Source organism: Passer montanus, unplaced genomic scaffold (assembly GCF_014805655.1).
Source record: "Passer montanus isolate IOZ18808 unplaced genomic scaffold, ASM1480565v1 scaffold5, whole genome shotgun sequence".
Taxonomy (NCBI): Eukaryota; Metazoa; Chordata; class Aves; order Passeriformes; family Passeridae; genus Passer; species Passer montanus.
This window is the reverse complement of record NW_024369929.1, coordinates 15549783-15564817: the sequence shown is the minus strand read 5'-3', so window position 1 is coordinate 15564817 and position 15035 is coordinate 15549783. Positions and strand designations below refer to the sequence as shown.

Sequence of the window (15035 nt, the reverse complement as noted above, 5' to 3'; positions counted from 1 at the left end):
GACACAGTGTTTTACCTTGATGGCAGCACACTGCACTGGGAGATTGTTTGGAAGGGTACGATGGAAAATGGTACGGATACAACTAAGGATTTTCTCTGCTGGGTTGTGCCAGTTGGCGTCCTGACAGAAAAAGACAAACATGTTGCAGAAGAACCCCCAAGCATCTTTACTCAAAGAAATTACATCTGTTTCTAATTCACAGGAAAATAACATGCTTTATATGAAAACACTGTCCACTGTTCCACTGCCAAGCCAAGACACACATCCTGTACAGTGATCTGAATCTCCCATTCTCTGTCCTTCAGTTATATACAGAAATTCTCTGGGGCATCCGAATGTTCCTGATGCTGACATTCATGCTTCACTTCATTTGGAACCACTGTCCTCACAGTTTAGGGAAGCACCCCCTGAATTTTCCTGATTTGGGCAGAGCATGAGGGCAGTGAGCAGTTCCCCATCTCTCTGTTCTGATCTCATGAAGTTGCCTGAAGACAAACCTTTGCATCCACCATTTTTCATTGCACTGGATAAACCTCATGTATTTCAGAGCAAGGGCAGCTTGTTTTCTTTCTTTATCCACATAAAACTGTGTATTTTCCTCACATTTCTGGTTTAAAAGGAGAAGCTAATGTGATCACAGTGGATTTCAATTACAATATTCAACCATGACTAAGTCAGCTGAGACTCTTCCTAAGCCGAGACCAACACATGTTCCCGCAGGAGCCTTCAGTTTTTTTTCAGGAAAACAATTTATTCTGTTGATTATATAATCTTTTAAGAATCCCCACTTGATTGTAGCTGAAAACATGACACCCATCACCCCAGGTGGAGGGAGAACACTGGTTTGGTTTGTGTTTTGCAAAAATCTAAGCCAAAGGCAGTTTGGATCCTCTTTCATCTAATCTGAACAGCTGAGATGATCAAGGGTGGGGACGTGTGGGTGAGGAGATAAACATTCCTGCTATGCAGTCAGTGCCTGCATGACAAACACTCTTATGATTGATGTCCATAAAATGAGACACCAAGGCAGAGCTTTGAAGTTGTGTGTCTGGTGCTTCCAGGGGTGGGGATGGAGCAGGAGAATCATCTGAGTCCTTCTGGTCTGGTGTGGAGAGGGGAAGCTGCAACTGCTCCAGGATGCTGCTCAGTGGGTTTTCATCACAAGCTCCTCCAGCGCCCTCTCCCTCTGATTCCCACAAAGCAAAAGAACTTCCTTGATTTCATTTTGCTGGAAGCCCATGTCATTAAACTGAGCCAACAGATGTAAGAATTCAGCTGCCTGGAGGAAGAAGGAGGAGAGAAGGAGGATGTTATTATGGATGGATATATCATGTAGTTGCAGAAAAAGCAGTGCTGTGGAACAAGGCTGCAGCCAGCAGATCTGGCTGAGTTGTATCACTGTGACAGCAGATTGGGGGCACACATATTCCTGGCAGCATTGAAACTTCTTAAATAGGAAATATTTAATAAAGTCAGCCTCTAGCTTCACTATTCCTTATACTGTTTATATCAATTGCATGCAGTGTTTGCCTGCATTATGAAGAGAGAAGGGAATGGCAGGGAGCACAGCTGAAATTCACTTGTCCTGCTCCCCCACTTTGCTCAGGCTGAGCCCCAGCACCACAACATCACCCAGAGCTGGGTCCTTAATAAACAAACCCTTCCCTGACACTCAGACCCAGGCGCCCTCCCACTGCCACTGCCCTAAGGAGTGGTGACACAGCAATCCTACAGGCATCGGCACCCTGGCAAACACTGCCAGCCTGGATTTCATGCAGTTCTACCTTCCCAGGATCTCCATTACCCCCAGGGGAGACTGATGGAGACAAATTCCCAGTTCTCCATGGTTCTCCTCCGTGGGGCTAGAAGGGAGAGCTGGCACAGCAGGAGACAGTGTGAGTGTTGGTGGGCTCAGGACTGGATTCCCAAACAAAGGCTGAGTGAGCATTGTGCTGCACAACAGGGTGAGAAGAAGGGCAGAGAAGAGTGAAGGAGCAGGTGTCCTCCCCCACAAAGGTGACACTGCCCTAGAGGTCTGGCCCTCCATGAGGCTGCAGGAGGGCCTGTGGAGGCAGAGGAAAGCATGCAGCCCACTGAAAAAGAGAGCCTGGAGGACACAGCACAAAGGGCTGGGCTGTGCCATCCCATTCTGACCTTTTTCTCGGAGTACTGGAACATTTCCATGGCTTCCTCCACCTGCCCTTCCTCATAGCCCTGCTTCAGCAACCGATCACAGGCACCCAGGTAGCTCAGAAACTGCAGAGGAAGACAGACAGGTTAATCCAGCCTTGTAGGCATGGGGAGCAAGGCTAGTCAGGAGCCCCCTTGCCACCTCCCACGGACACACCATGGGGGGTACATGAGCCACCACCATCTTGCCAGTTCCCACCTAATGCTCAGCCAGGGTGGTCTGTTTGTCTGTCTGTGGGATTTCCAGAGGGAGACATCTTTGTCCTCCTTCACCCTCCCAGGGTGGGAATGGGAACAGGGAGGAAACCAAACATGTGAACACTTGAGATGCAGAGCAACAGCCTCCAGGGTGAGGCAGGGCTGGTCCCCGTGGGATGACTTCGCTCGGCTGACCCCGCATCCCTTTGATGTGCTGGGTTCAGGCACCCGTGGGTTTGCTCCAGGGCCCAAGTGCAGAGCCCACCCCAGGGAGACCTGTGTGCTGTCATTACTGAAAGTAAACAGTTATTTTTGGCTTTCCTCGTTGTGCTTGGAGTGCTGACAGAACAATTCCCAGCAGCATCTTTTAAATACCGCGAGAATCACTCACTGTCCAAAAACATATGGGACAGGCAATAATACATGAGCTATACAATAGCAGGGGGAATGAAAACATCCCACAGGTCTCTCCAAAGCTTCTTCATCCAAGGAAAAGCTGATTCATTTCTCCCCAGATTCACCAGCACACAGATCTCCACCTTCCCCAGCACTGCCATAGACACGGAGAAGGACTCAGTGAAAGGCCATAAAACATAGGAAAAAGTTAAAAAAGTCTTTCAAACATTGAGTTGATCTATTTTGGCTGAACAGTCGGGTAGGGATTTTCAGAAATGTCAGCCTTAAGGAGCCCAGTAACTCAGAAAGGAGACAGTCACTGGTCACTGGCATTCCTCACCTCATGTTTTTTCCCTTGTTACCAGGCTAATGACAAACCCAGATCACTGCTGTATTTTCTTCCCCTGTTGTGGCAGAACAGCCACTCACCCACAGCATACACAGATAGTCCTGGCAGCCTGGTCAAGCCCAGCATGAAATCAATGCCTTTGTCAACTTAATGTTTTTTATCTCTAGAAATATATGTATGTATCCTCAAGACTAAACAAGAAGATTTTTTTAACACTGATCAGCTGCAGCCTTTGTCATGTCTCACCTCACATGTACATTGAGGGTTCCATGGACCAATGATGCATTTTGAATTGATCAATGATGACTGATCAAAATTCAATGGTGCCTTTTTGGCCATGACATCCTACATGGTGAACCTCTGGCATGCTGGAGCAACTAATCCTACTTGAGCATTTCAGAGAAGTTCTTCCACCAAAATTAGGAAAGCATTGCTTCTAAAGAAGGCTACAGAAGACCTTGCCTTCTGTAGCAGGGTGGGCTCTGCCAGCTTCTCTTGACACTGCAAGGAAGTTGAGCAATTTTTGGCTACCATCTGGTACTTCCATCGATCCTCACAGCTGAAGTAGTCATTATCACATAGAAACCTCAGGTATCAACAGCAAGCAATAAAGAGCACAGGTCTTCTTTTTAACTTCAGCTGGAACATATTTTCCAGGAAGATTTAAACTAATTTGGTAGTTTAAAAATGCATGAAGGGTCAGGCTTTATCTTGGCTGCATTGGGCATAAATGGGAAAGATGGGAACTGCTGGTGAAGAAGGCATGGGATAGAAGGCAGACCTTGTCTATGGGTGCAGTAATCTCTTCTCCAAGGCAGTGGGAGTCCTGGTGTTCATACAGAAGGGAGCAGGCTGTACCCATTTCCACCCTTAATAAGTTGCACTGCTTCTTCATTTTGAAGCCAGCAGTTGCTACAAGACACCCTTGCATGGCTCTATGAAACAACAGGGGCTGGGCTCTGCCCATCTCTCTGTGCCTAGATGAAACCTCTATGGATTGAAGACATAAAGCTTCCCTTCCCACCTCAGCTCACCTGAAACTCCAGCGAGCTCTGGGGAGCTGGTCCAGCCGGGGTGAGTAGGGAGGGAGCTGGAAGCTGCAGGATGACTCAGGCACAGAGCAGCTCCAAGCTCTCACCAGGAGGGTGAGAGCAGCTCCCAGGGGAATGGGAAAGAGACTGGCAGCCAGCAGTGGCTGCTCAGTGCTCTGCCTGCTCATGCCCTGCCAGGATCTGCTCCTGCTCCCTGGCCTGACAGCCCCATGGATATTCCTCTTGCTCAGCTATGATTAAGACCCTTCTCCCTTTGCAAGAACTACTTGGATAATTTAGCCCTAAAATCCTCTGCTGGGATGGGCAGGTCCAGCCCCAAGTTTGCAAAAGGAGTCAGAGCCAGCAGGTTCCATCATGTCATGGAAGCTCTGAGCCCACCTGGACCTTTCTGACATTCATCTGGACAGAGACATTGGGAATGAGGATGCAGCACAGCAGGAAGGGATGTACTCACATACCAGGGGTAGAAAGAGGCTGCAAGTTAATTATTTTCAATACATTTCAGGTTATCATAGAGGGTTTACTGGGAAAAGAGCTCTGGGACTCTGCTGCAATGTTTGCATGGATTCCCTGCTTGCTCCACCACAGGGAAGTTGTGTTTTGGAGAGAGCCCAACCAAATCTCCAAGGTATTCCTACAGCCCCATTCTGACAGGATGAGCCATGGCAATAATCACATAAATCCAACAGCTGGGAAAAATGATGTGCAAAAAGTTCCCATATATGGGGGCAAAATTTGTACCTCAAAAGGACATGATGCTTCACACAACAGATTGAACAGATAACAAAGCCAGCCGTGATTATGCACTGAAAAGCTGAGGGCGGCTCATTGCTATTTTATTACAGCAAAAGTGTAATCTCATGGAAAATCCTGTCAGCTGTGGTCTGACACCAAAGTGGAAAGGCAAGGCCATCAAAAATCTACCCCAAAGAAGACAGCCATTCCTTTCTCCAAGAAAATCAAGCTTTCCTTTACCAAAAGTTTCTCACAGTGCTGTGCCAGCTCCACCAACCTGACTTAAGCTTTGCCTTCCTGTCTTCTGGAGGGTGAGGATGGCTTTCTGGGTGGGGTAGCCCAAGGCTATGACAGGCTCGATGAGGTCTCTCTCCTCTTGGCTCAGTGCAGAGAGCAGGTCAGCTGAGGAATCTGGCTGGGATCTGTGGCAGCTGAGAGGTCGTCCAGGCGTGGAGGCAGGGGGGAGGCAAGTGTAGGGGCTGAGGGACTGCAAGGAAAAAACCAGATGGGCTTATTGCTCCAGGTCATGGAATGAGGTGAAACAACCCAGGCTGAGGCAATGCTTCTGAATGCTGGTGGTTACCTTGTTCTCTCCAGAAGAGGAAAATTCCCATACAAGAAACATCAAATGAGACTGGACTTAATTAAACCCAGGCTCAGCTATAGATACAGGTCAGAGAAGAGTGCTCAGTGTGGGTGTTTATACAAATACACATGGGCATTTAATCTCTCCTTAATTACTCCATGTCAAATGCAACTGCATATAAATAACCTGCTCATTCAAGTGTCTGATGGTTTTATTGCAGGTTTTCAGTAATTTATCTCCTACATCTCTCAAGCAGCTGGATTAGATGCAATTTCTTAAAAGCAGGGTGCAAGCTGACACAGTACTATTTACTCCATCCTTTCACATCACTGTCTCTATCACTAAATTATCTGTATTTCTAATAGGACTATGAAGTCCAAAGTTTCCTAGAAAATACATAATGACTGTAAGGGGACATTTCCCTATAAACCCCTGTTTATATATCTGTTAGAATGGGATAAGGTGGCAAAAAGAGGACAACCTCCCCATATTTCACTCTTTTTTCAGTGTTTCAATTGAAAATCAGATTAGACCCTACTTGGGGAAAACACAGATGTTTTGGACAGAGCAAGTAGATGTGCACCCAGAAAGCTTCTTTCAACCTCAGTGACAAAATCAAACCCTTTCTTCTTGTGAAAACTTCAGCAATTCCTCATGGGTCCAGTTTCCAAAGTTCCAAACAATTCCAATGGGAATTGTTTCCAAAGCCCCATTTTGCTTCCTTTTTGCTGACCATCCCCTACCAAATGAGACCAATTCGATGCCCTCCACCTCCCTCCTCTCCCAGTGATGAACAAAGGGGCCACCAAAGGAAGCTTCTCACCGGCACCGTGGGCTTGTGCTGCTTGATGGGAGGGATCGGCGTGGCTGTGGCTGGAGGAGTTGGCACAACATTCCCCTGCTGGGACACGTCTGGGTCTGGCCCATACTTGACGCTGTGGTTGGTGCCAGGGCACTGGGGCAGCAGCCGTGGCACCAGGATGCCCCTGCTCCCAGTGGCAGCTCTGTTCAAAGGATGCACCAAAGCAGCCAGCTTCCTCCTGGCTGCTTCCAGCTCGTTCTTCATGTTGTTAAATATCACCATGGATCTTCTCTGCTTGCTGGGGTCTGGGCTGGCTGGGCTGTGGACATTGTTCTCTGGCGAGGGCTCCAGCAAGCCAGGCGATGTCTTTGGTCGGGTCTGGTAAAAGCCAGGGCGTGAAGAGACGCTTCTTGAAGAGCTTCTCCTCCTGGAGAGGAGCGTTTCGTCCTTGTCATTCTCTTCCCAAGAGGTGGAGGAGTACTCATCATCCGAGTAGTCCCCCTCCTCTGAGTGCCAGGTGTCGCTCTCGGTGTCGGACAGGGCCGCCCTGCCCTTGGCGTGCCCGTAGGAGCTGTCGGCAGCGCTCAGGCTGATGGAGCGCCGCACTGCCCCCTCCCGAGCCCGCCCCCCGTAGCTGTCAGCAGGGTCCACCAGCAGCAGCCAGCACGGGGGAGCCGTGGGGACGACTTCGGAGGTGACTCGATGGCGGGAGGTGTGCTGCTGAGAGGCCACCTCCACCCAGTACAGCACCTTCCTTTCCAGCGAGAAGTCGTGCTGCGGAAGAGCGAGAGGCAGCTGGTGAGGACATGTGAAACCAGACCAAGTGGCATGGAGCAAACCATGCACTCCACGAGGCATCTTAAGGGCTGCAGTGTTCCCTTATCAGCTCCTATTTCCCTGGGCATTAGGGCTGGCTGTAGGATTGGGCAGTGCTCCAGCCTCATCTCTGTAGGGAATCCCCAAATTTATGCTTGAAAAAAGTCTTATGAAGTCATTACTATTGTGAGTCGCACCAACAATTCTTAGGAAAAGTATTTTATGCTTGGAGGTGTTTGTGTCACTCTGACTGTGGAAGGCAGGAGTGTGCAGACATCCCAGTTTTAGGCAGCTGCAGAGGCGCTGCATCCAGCCACAGACTGGCCCCAGAATGGTGGCAGAGTTTGTTTGTGACCCTCATTAGCAGCGCTTGGCAGAGCTGCTTCAGGGGCTCAGAAGGCACCAAGAGGGGAGATGCCACCTCGGGCAGAAGCAGGACCAGCCATGGGATTATCTAGTGGCGCCAGGGTCTCGGCTGGTCCCCAAACAGAGTTGTCATTTCCACATAGTTCAGCTTAAAATATAAGTGTGTTTGTGACTGAAATCTGAGGGTTTTCCTGGAACAAACAAGCCTTGCCTGTCCCAGAGCTCTCCAAACAAGGTCTCCTCCTGACAGGCAGGCAAGTACATTCACAGCCCAGGAATGCTGTTTTTACTGTTCTTGCCACTTGGGTCAGCTGTGGACCCAAATCAGCCTCCCCAAGGAAAACACCCTCACGTCCCTCCACAAGGATCAGCCTGGACCAGCAGCAAAATGGCTTAGCCTCAGAGGGGAGCATCAAATCATTGCTAAATGGAGAAACACAGGAGGTGTGTATATATATATATATATGAACACTATCTATATGCTTCCAGCACAGGTAGTATTGCCTGCTTATAGCTGGTAGATTTATTGGTAAATATTTAATAAATATTATTAATAAATGAGACAGTGCTAACTCCAAAGTAGAAAACAACCCCAGAGCAGAGCCTTTGTCCTCCTATACCAGAAAAACCTAACCTTCCTTCCTGGAAAAGATTTTTAGAAAGCAACTCCAAGCCAACCCCATCATCACTGCCACACACCACAAATCATCCTCAGCTTCTCCCAGTATTGCTGCAAACCAGCCAGTGAAGAGATCAGTTAGGAGGTTTCCCTTCTTTCATGAGAACACTGCTGATTTCCTTTCAGCATCCCCCAGCAGTGACCAGGTGTGGACTCACCATGGTGCTCATGAGGATGTCGGTGCAGTCAGGGAGCTCAATGTCTGGGGCAGTGACTAAAGGGATTTCTCCCTCTGAGTCCCCATTGAGGCTCATGGCTGTCCGGAAGGGAACTTCATCCAGGTAGTTCATTGCTGCTGCCTGATTTGTTGCTGCTGGAGGAAGGGAAACAGAAACTGTAAGAACATCTCTTAAGCTGGCTGGAAGAAGAAAAAGATGAGCTGTTTCAAGTGCCAGCTGGGTAAAAACAGATTGGCAAAATCTTAATTACTGACACCAGGAAGCTTTGTCTGTACTAACCTTTGCTATTCTCAGCTTGAGCCAGAAGGACTTGACCAAGCTTATGGCTTCCTTTGGCAGAGATCCTGAGCATTTTTCTCCTCCATGCTTGCCCTGCTGCTTCCCATCCCTCTTCCCTCTGGTGCCATTGAACACTCCCCTCCCCAAGGGATGGACTGAGCACTTTTCCCACTTACAGAGGGAGAAAGCACAGCCAAGGAGGACACCCTGCAGGTCTCCCATGTCTGCACAACCTGTGGTGACAGAGCTCATGCACATGGCCTCGTGCTGCTAAGCCATCACACAGAGCATCCTGAGGGAGCTGGGGTGAGGGCATTCCTTTGGGCACTGCAGCAGCTTACTGGGAACCAGGCAAGGAGACTGTGCATCAGGCAAGCTTGGGAATTAGCGGGATGCCAAACAAGTAATTTTTAAGACTATCTTTTAGGAACCATGCATTCATTTTAAGTATGGTGATGGTTTTATATCAGGAATTGCAGGGTAGAGAAAAATTGCTGGTGAATTGGGAATGTTGTCACAAAAATATTATTTCAAGTGTCTTCATCAGGTCTCTACAAATGCGCAGCTTACTGGGAACCAGGCAAGGAGACTGTGCATCAGGCAAGCTTGGGAATTAGCAGGATGTCAAACAAGTAATTTTTAAGACTAGCTTTTAGGAACCATGCATTCATTTTTAAGTGTGGTGATGGTTTTACATCAGGAATTGCAGGGGAGAGAAAAAATTGGTGGTGAATTGGGAATGTTGTCACGAAAATATTACTTCAAGTGTCTCCATCAGGTCTCTATAAATGTCTCACTAAAGCTATTAAACATTTCAATGCAGATGTCTTAGGCAGGAACAAATACACAGAACATACCTAAAGGTGGATCCTCCCCTGGCATTTTCAAGCCCTCTGTTCATTAGCAATATGAAGCTGTCCTTACCATCAGATGAACTCATGGAGCTCTTTCCTCGCAGGGCAGGGAGAACGGGGCTGCTGCTGCTTTGCTGCCTCCTTATCTACTGCTCAGCTCTGTAAATTCCTGCAGTGTCAGACAAGCAGCTGACTTGGACAGCTTTAAGATAATCGTAGCTTAAGCAGTTGGCCTGTTCCATCAGACATGCTGATGGGATAAGGAGCCTAATTGTTTAAGCAGAGCATCCTCTGGTCACTAAGCTGCCTGAACTGAAAGTGTTGGGTCTGTATTGGTTTTATGCAGTTGTTTTTATTTTTATATTTGATCTTGTGCATTTTCATCAGGGAAGACTCCCCAGGATTTGACTCAGCCTTGGGTCTGGAGTAATGAGATACCAGAAGTGACATTAGGGATGGGAGGATGTAGGGAGGAGCAAATCAGAACACCACCTGCAGAGAACTTCATGGCAATCTGTATTTTAGGGTGCTACAGGTGAGCAAGAACTGCAAACTTCTGCAGTCATGTTCTATCAGGAACTACCAGTTTGTGTCTCTTTCTGACAGAAACCAGTGCAAAGGTTCAGCCAGGACACTGCTAACATTACACCTAAGGCCCAGGTACTGAATTTAGGCAATGACACGCGTGAATTACGCGCTGTTGTGACGCCAAGAGGCAAAGCACCAGAGAGATTAACTCCATTGCCACACACTGGGGCTAAGCAAGAATAAGGACTGCAGCTCTGGAAAGGTGCCACAGCAATCTGTGCAGAACAGCAAAGCTCCAAATCCATCACAGTTACAAGCAAACTGTCCAGAACATGGAAAGCTTTGACATTAGATGTCACCTCTGTCACCTTGCAGGAGGGAGAAGTTCCTTCACACAAATCTTTTCCCAGCAATTTTCTCCTTGTTGGAGTTGTATTTGATGCAAAGTACTCAAACAAATCTCTTCCCTGACAGGAAAATGCTTTAAACAAAAATCCATTTTTCCCTCTTTGTTCTGTACAAAAAAAAAAAAAAAAACTTACAAAATAAAGCTGTGGTTTTTAATCAAATATTATAGACATATACAAAAATATCTATATAGTCAAAACACTTACAGTAGGTTAGACCACAGATTTTATTGAGTTTTTTCCAGCAGGCTTATTCATCAAATTTGTATTTATTCACATGGTTGTCTGACCTATTTCACCACAACTGGGAATTTTTTCCATGTTTTGTTATCAGCTTTAGTCCACAAAAGTAAAATGTCAACAGCTGCTTAAATCAACCTTGAAAAACCCTGTCTTACTTGTACTTCAGAATTTGTTTAAACTTGTAATAGGTTTGTCTCTACACCCAAAAATACAGGAACTATTTTGACAGTGATGCTTGACATGCTTCATTTAAGAAGAAAAACATGTTTACTAATGATCTCTTTTTTTTTTAATGTCCTCATTTCTGAAGCTTTCATCATCCTTTATAAAGATAAAAGCCACTAAAAATGTGATAATACTGGCACAAATACCACCATCAGTAATGTTCCTTTGTTAAGATTGAGATTTAACAAGAACTGGATTGTAATTCCACACCACGAGAGGCCTGGCAGCTCTGGGCTTGCTCAGCCATTTCCCTCCACAGTCAATCAGCAAAAACAATTCTTAAACTGTTTTTCAAGACCTTGCAGTAAAGGCTTTCCAGTACCTGGCTGCCGAAAGAGAGGACGAGACCTCCTCTTTGGACCCTCTCATAGTTACACGTAGTTGTAATGAAGCAATCCTCCAAGGCTGAAATAATTTATTGCTAAATTATCTGACAGCAGTGGCCCAAGTGTCATTGGTGGGGAGGCTCGGCAGAACCCATCCTGGAGGGATGCAGCTTCCTTCGGGGTGGTCAGCTGGCACCAAGTACTGATCCCATTCGTGCCTTTAACAGAGAGAGTGTTGTTTGAGAGGAGAGCTGGGATGAATTTGGTGGTAAGATTTATTATACACCCACATAGATGTTACTGATCGATACAAAATCCACAATACTTGTACTCTTAAACTTGTTTTTTCAAAAGACAAATGTGAAAATTCAATGTTCTGCTGCTAAATGGAACGGTTATGCATGAAGTGCACTCTGCCTCACAGGGGCATCTGTTGGATATGACTCAAGCAAGAAACTTGAAAAAAACAGAACAATCCATTGCATAACCATATTTGGAAGCTGACAAACCAAGAGGGGCACTGAATTTACAACTGCAAAAAAACAGTGTTTGCCATCTCTGATGATAAAATACTTTCTTTGGTTTTACCTGATCTGGATTAGAGCTGCTACAGAATGTTCAGCTTGTAAGTAGTAGTCTCTGAAAGGCTGCAGTAGATGGGCAAGTGGGAATTCAGCTGTGAAAACACAATCACAGAAACTGCTTAATAATCCAGAAAAACCTTCCATTCTATGAGTCTCAGAAGCCCATAATTTGCAAAATCATTTGCTACTGCCCAGCTGTAATCTGACATCAGGTCCCTAGGTAATGCATGAAACAGTTTATATATTCCACATTTCCTGGTCCGTACCACAGCTGTCAGAGGAAAGCCAAGACTAGCAAAACTTCCTGACTCCACCATCTAAAAGAGAGGAACATATGGACACTGAATCCTTACAGATTACCTGAGTCACACTTACCCAAGCACCAGAAAAAAGCATCTATGGTTCTGGAAGTCTTCAACCTATTCTGTTTATTCTCACTTCAGTTTAATCTACAACCTCTTCTTACAAAACAACATGAAACCAGCTTGAGATGTCTGCAAGCCCATGTTGAAGAGCTCAACAGCTCCTCTTACACCACAGGTGTTAAACCACTATGTTTATCCCCCATTCTCAGGCCATAAATTACTCCAGTGGATGACTCCTTTCTCAACTAGAAACTCTCCTTTCTCTCAACTAGATCTGTGCCTGCATTTCAAATCCAGTGTCTGAGATGGGGATGTGATGTGGAAAAACACTATTAAGAACAGGAGGCAGAATTTACCTGGATCCCCAAACAACTTAGAATCCATTTCCAGTTTCTGCTGTAGTAGTTTTTCCCTTTCCTTCTTCTGTTTCTTTTCCATTTCCCTCTTCCTTTCCTCCTCCTGTTCTCCCTCCAGCATAACCCTTAATGCTCTTTCCTCAGCTTCATACAGTTCTGTGCGGGTTTTGAGCAAGGTTTTGAGACTCTCCACCTGATTTTCAAATGCTTCGTCTGCTGACGGAGGTGGACAAACACCTGAACAGAAAGAGAAGTGATTTTAAGTTTTCAGATTCAGAAGGGGGTTTGGTACCAGACTTGGGAGCAGAGCTGGAAAAATCTCAGAGGAACATGAGCTTAACCTTGTTAACAGACAGAATTCTTACTGGAATAATCCTTCTTCCAGAAAGAGGTTGGAAACATGAACAGAACCACTTTGTATCTATTCTTGTAATTAAAATCAAAATGAAGACACAGCTTTTTGAAGCTGCTGCCTTGCTAGTCAGCACAGGGCACCCTTATTTCCTGTGTGTGCAATTAAAACAGTTGAGACCAATGTGGTAATGAACCTTTCCTGGCAGCAGCTTCTTTCCTCAGTTTCCGAAGCTTTTCCAGCCCGCGCAGGACGTCTGTCATCCTCTTGGTATCTGCTTGTTTCTTCCGGACCTCGGACAGGACACTGTCAGCAGCAGCCTTCAGCTCTTGCTCCTAGAAAGGGAATGAAAAAAAACCAGATGAGATGTGTGAAATATCCCTCAAAGACACAAATCAAATGGTATTCTCAGAGATTAGCAAAGCACTGGAGAGCAGAGTGATTTCACAGGAACAGCAACAAGTCAAGACAACCATCCAGCCTTGCCTTTTTACGAAAAAAGGCTAAAATACCACAGACTTCAGAAAAAAAAAACATGCTGTGGGACTCATATATCCTGGCCAAATCACAGAATCATGGAATTGTTAAGGTTGGACAAGACCATAAGTCCATCTGTCAACCCAGCACCCACCACCACGTTCACTACTGAACCATGTCCTCAAGTGCCACATCCACACATTTTTGAATACTTCCTAGAAGATTTATGAATTATGAAAGCCTGAGAACCTTTAACCACTGAAATTCAGGGTAAATCTTTTACAATTAACAGAAACCACCCCAATTCCACAGTTCTGCAATTAAGACCATCAAGCTGCCACAGTCTGACCACAAACCCTTCCTCAGCAGCTGCTCTGGACCATCCCAGCAGCAGACCAGCAGAAAGGGAGCTCTTTAGCAAAAACAAACAGAAAGGTGCCTACAGCACTTCCCAACCAGTCTAATTTGAGGTGTATTTTTTACTTTGGAGATGTTTTACTTCCCCGTAAGATGAAAAAGCTTGTAAACCACAAGCTTTAGAAGGATGAAAGCAGGAGGGAAGGCTGATGGATACTGAAACAACACTGACCACCACAGGGCAGCTGTGTGGACAAACCGACACTTGGGACCAGAGAGGAAAATCTCCAGGAGTTCAGAAACAACTTAAACCCCAATTTCATGTCAAGGCCTATCATATGAGGATGGCAAAACCGAGATGCCCAACAAGACTTCTAAGCAAGAAGCAGGGCTGCAGGCCTTGGAAACAGCACGTCTCTCAGTATGCTGAAGTCATGCAGCACCTCAGCAGCACCCACTGAAGCAAGAGGGTCAAAGCCAGGCGTGGGAGAGGCACAGCCCGCCGTGACCCCACTACCGGCAGGTCACCCCTGCCCCACCTGGAGCCCCGTGGAGAGGCAGGACCAGGCACTGGGGACCATACCCGGTTCTTTTCCTCCACCTCCTGGATGCACTTAGCCCGCCACTGGTCGATCTTGGCCTCCCGCTCGGCGGCCCGGGCCGCCTCCTCCTCCTTGGCCGCCCTGGCTTCGTGCTTCCTCCGCTGCAGGCGCAGCCTCCTCTTCCTCGCCCTCTCGGCCTTCCTGCGCAGCGCCTCGCCGTACCCGGGCTCCCGCAGCGGCCTCACCACCTCGCGCAGCTCCCGCAGCGCCGCCTCCGCCTCGTCCCGCGCCCGGGCCCAGCCCGGCTGGTCGCGCTGGCTCTCGCTGCGCCGCAGGGCCCGGCAGAGCGCCGGCGGCGGGCGGCGGCGGCGGGGGAGCGGCGCGGCGGCGGCCCAGGAACTGCGACAGCCACAGCTCATCCTGCTGCCGCTGCACCGCCTCCTCCTCGGCCGCTGCCCGCGGCGGCGCCGCCGCTATGTAAGGGACGCCCGGCGGGAAGCGCGGTCCCCCCTCAGCCGCAGGCGGCGGCGGCAAGAAGAAAGGCGGGGGTGCCGCTGGTCCTACCGCGAAGGGCGCCGGGCGGACGGCGGGGCCGGGGAAAGGCGGCGGGAAGGCGCGGAAGGGCGGCGGGAGGCGGGCGGGGAACGGCGGCGGCTGCGCCATGATCGCGCCGCAGCCCTCAGCGCGCCGCCATCATCCCTCAGCGCGCCGCCATGACACCGCCTCAGCGCCGCGCCACCGCGCCCCCTGGCGGCCCGGAGGACCCGCCCCGCCCGCCTCCCAATTAAATTT

General features: G+C 48.1%; 2 protein-coding genes across 8 annotated transcripts; both read right to left on the bottom strand.

The window, feature by feature from the left end:
- Window positions 1-165: 165 nt before the first annotated feature.
- Window positions 166-11345, bottom strand: UBAP1L (ubiquitin associated protein 1 like). 7 transcript variants are annotated; one of them, XM_039723123.1, is made up of 6 exons: window positions 11207-11345; window positions 8328-8482; window positions 6330-7082; window positions 5198-5407; window positions 2155-2256; window positions 166-1279 (listed from the first exon to the last, which is right to left on the bottom strand). In XM_039723123.1, exons 2-6 carry the CDS (start codon window positions 8457-8459, stop codon window positions 1145-1147), a joined length of 1332 nt encoding a protein of 443 aa, XP_039579057.1. In that variant the 5' UTR covers window positions 8460-8482; window positions 11207-11345; the 3' UTR covers window positions 166-1144. The 7 variants fall into 7 exon arrangements, 6 of the variants coding, with proteins under 6 accessions (XP_039579057.1, XP_039579058.1, XP_039579059.1 ...); XM_039723124.1 differs by lacking the exon at window positions 11207-11345 and adding an exon at window positions 10378-10520; XM_039723125.1 differs by lacking the exon at window positions 11207-11345 and adding an exon at window positions 10369-10507.
- PDCD7 (programmed cell death 7) lies at window positions 10620-15026 on the bottom strand. The gene is given in 6 exon segments (XM_039723128.1): window positions 10620-11428; window positions 11799-11886; window positions 12516-12752; window positions 13064-13202; window positions 14285-14594; window positions 14596-15026. Coding segments are annotated over 6 exon segments (1203 nt in total). The 5' UTR covers window positions 14907-15026; the 3' UTR covers window positions 10620-11310.
- Window positions 15027-15035: the final 9 nt, after the last annotated feature.

Coding starts and splice junctions, on each gene's coding strand:
- UBAP1L (XM_039723121.1), bottom strand. CDS start 8,700: ATGCTCAGGATCTCTGCCAAAGGAAGCCATAAGCTTGGTCAAGTCCTT. Junction 5,408..6,329: donor AGCACAAGCCCACGGTGCCG/GTGAGAAGCTTC, acceptor TTTTCCTTGCAG/TCCCTCAGCCCCTACACTTG. Junction 2,257..5,197: donor GAAGGCAAAGCTTAAGTCAG/GTTGGTGGAGCT, acceptor CTTCCTCTGCAG/TTTCTGAGCTACCTGGGTGC.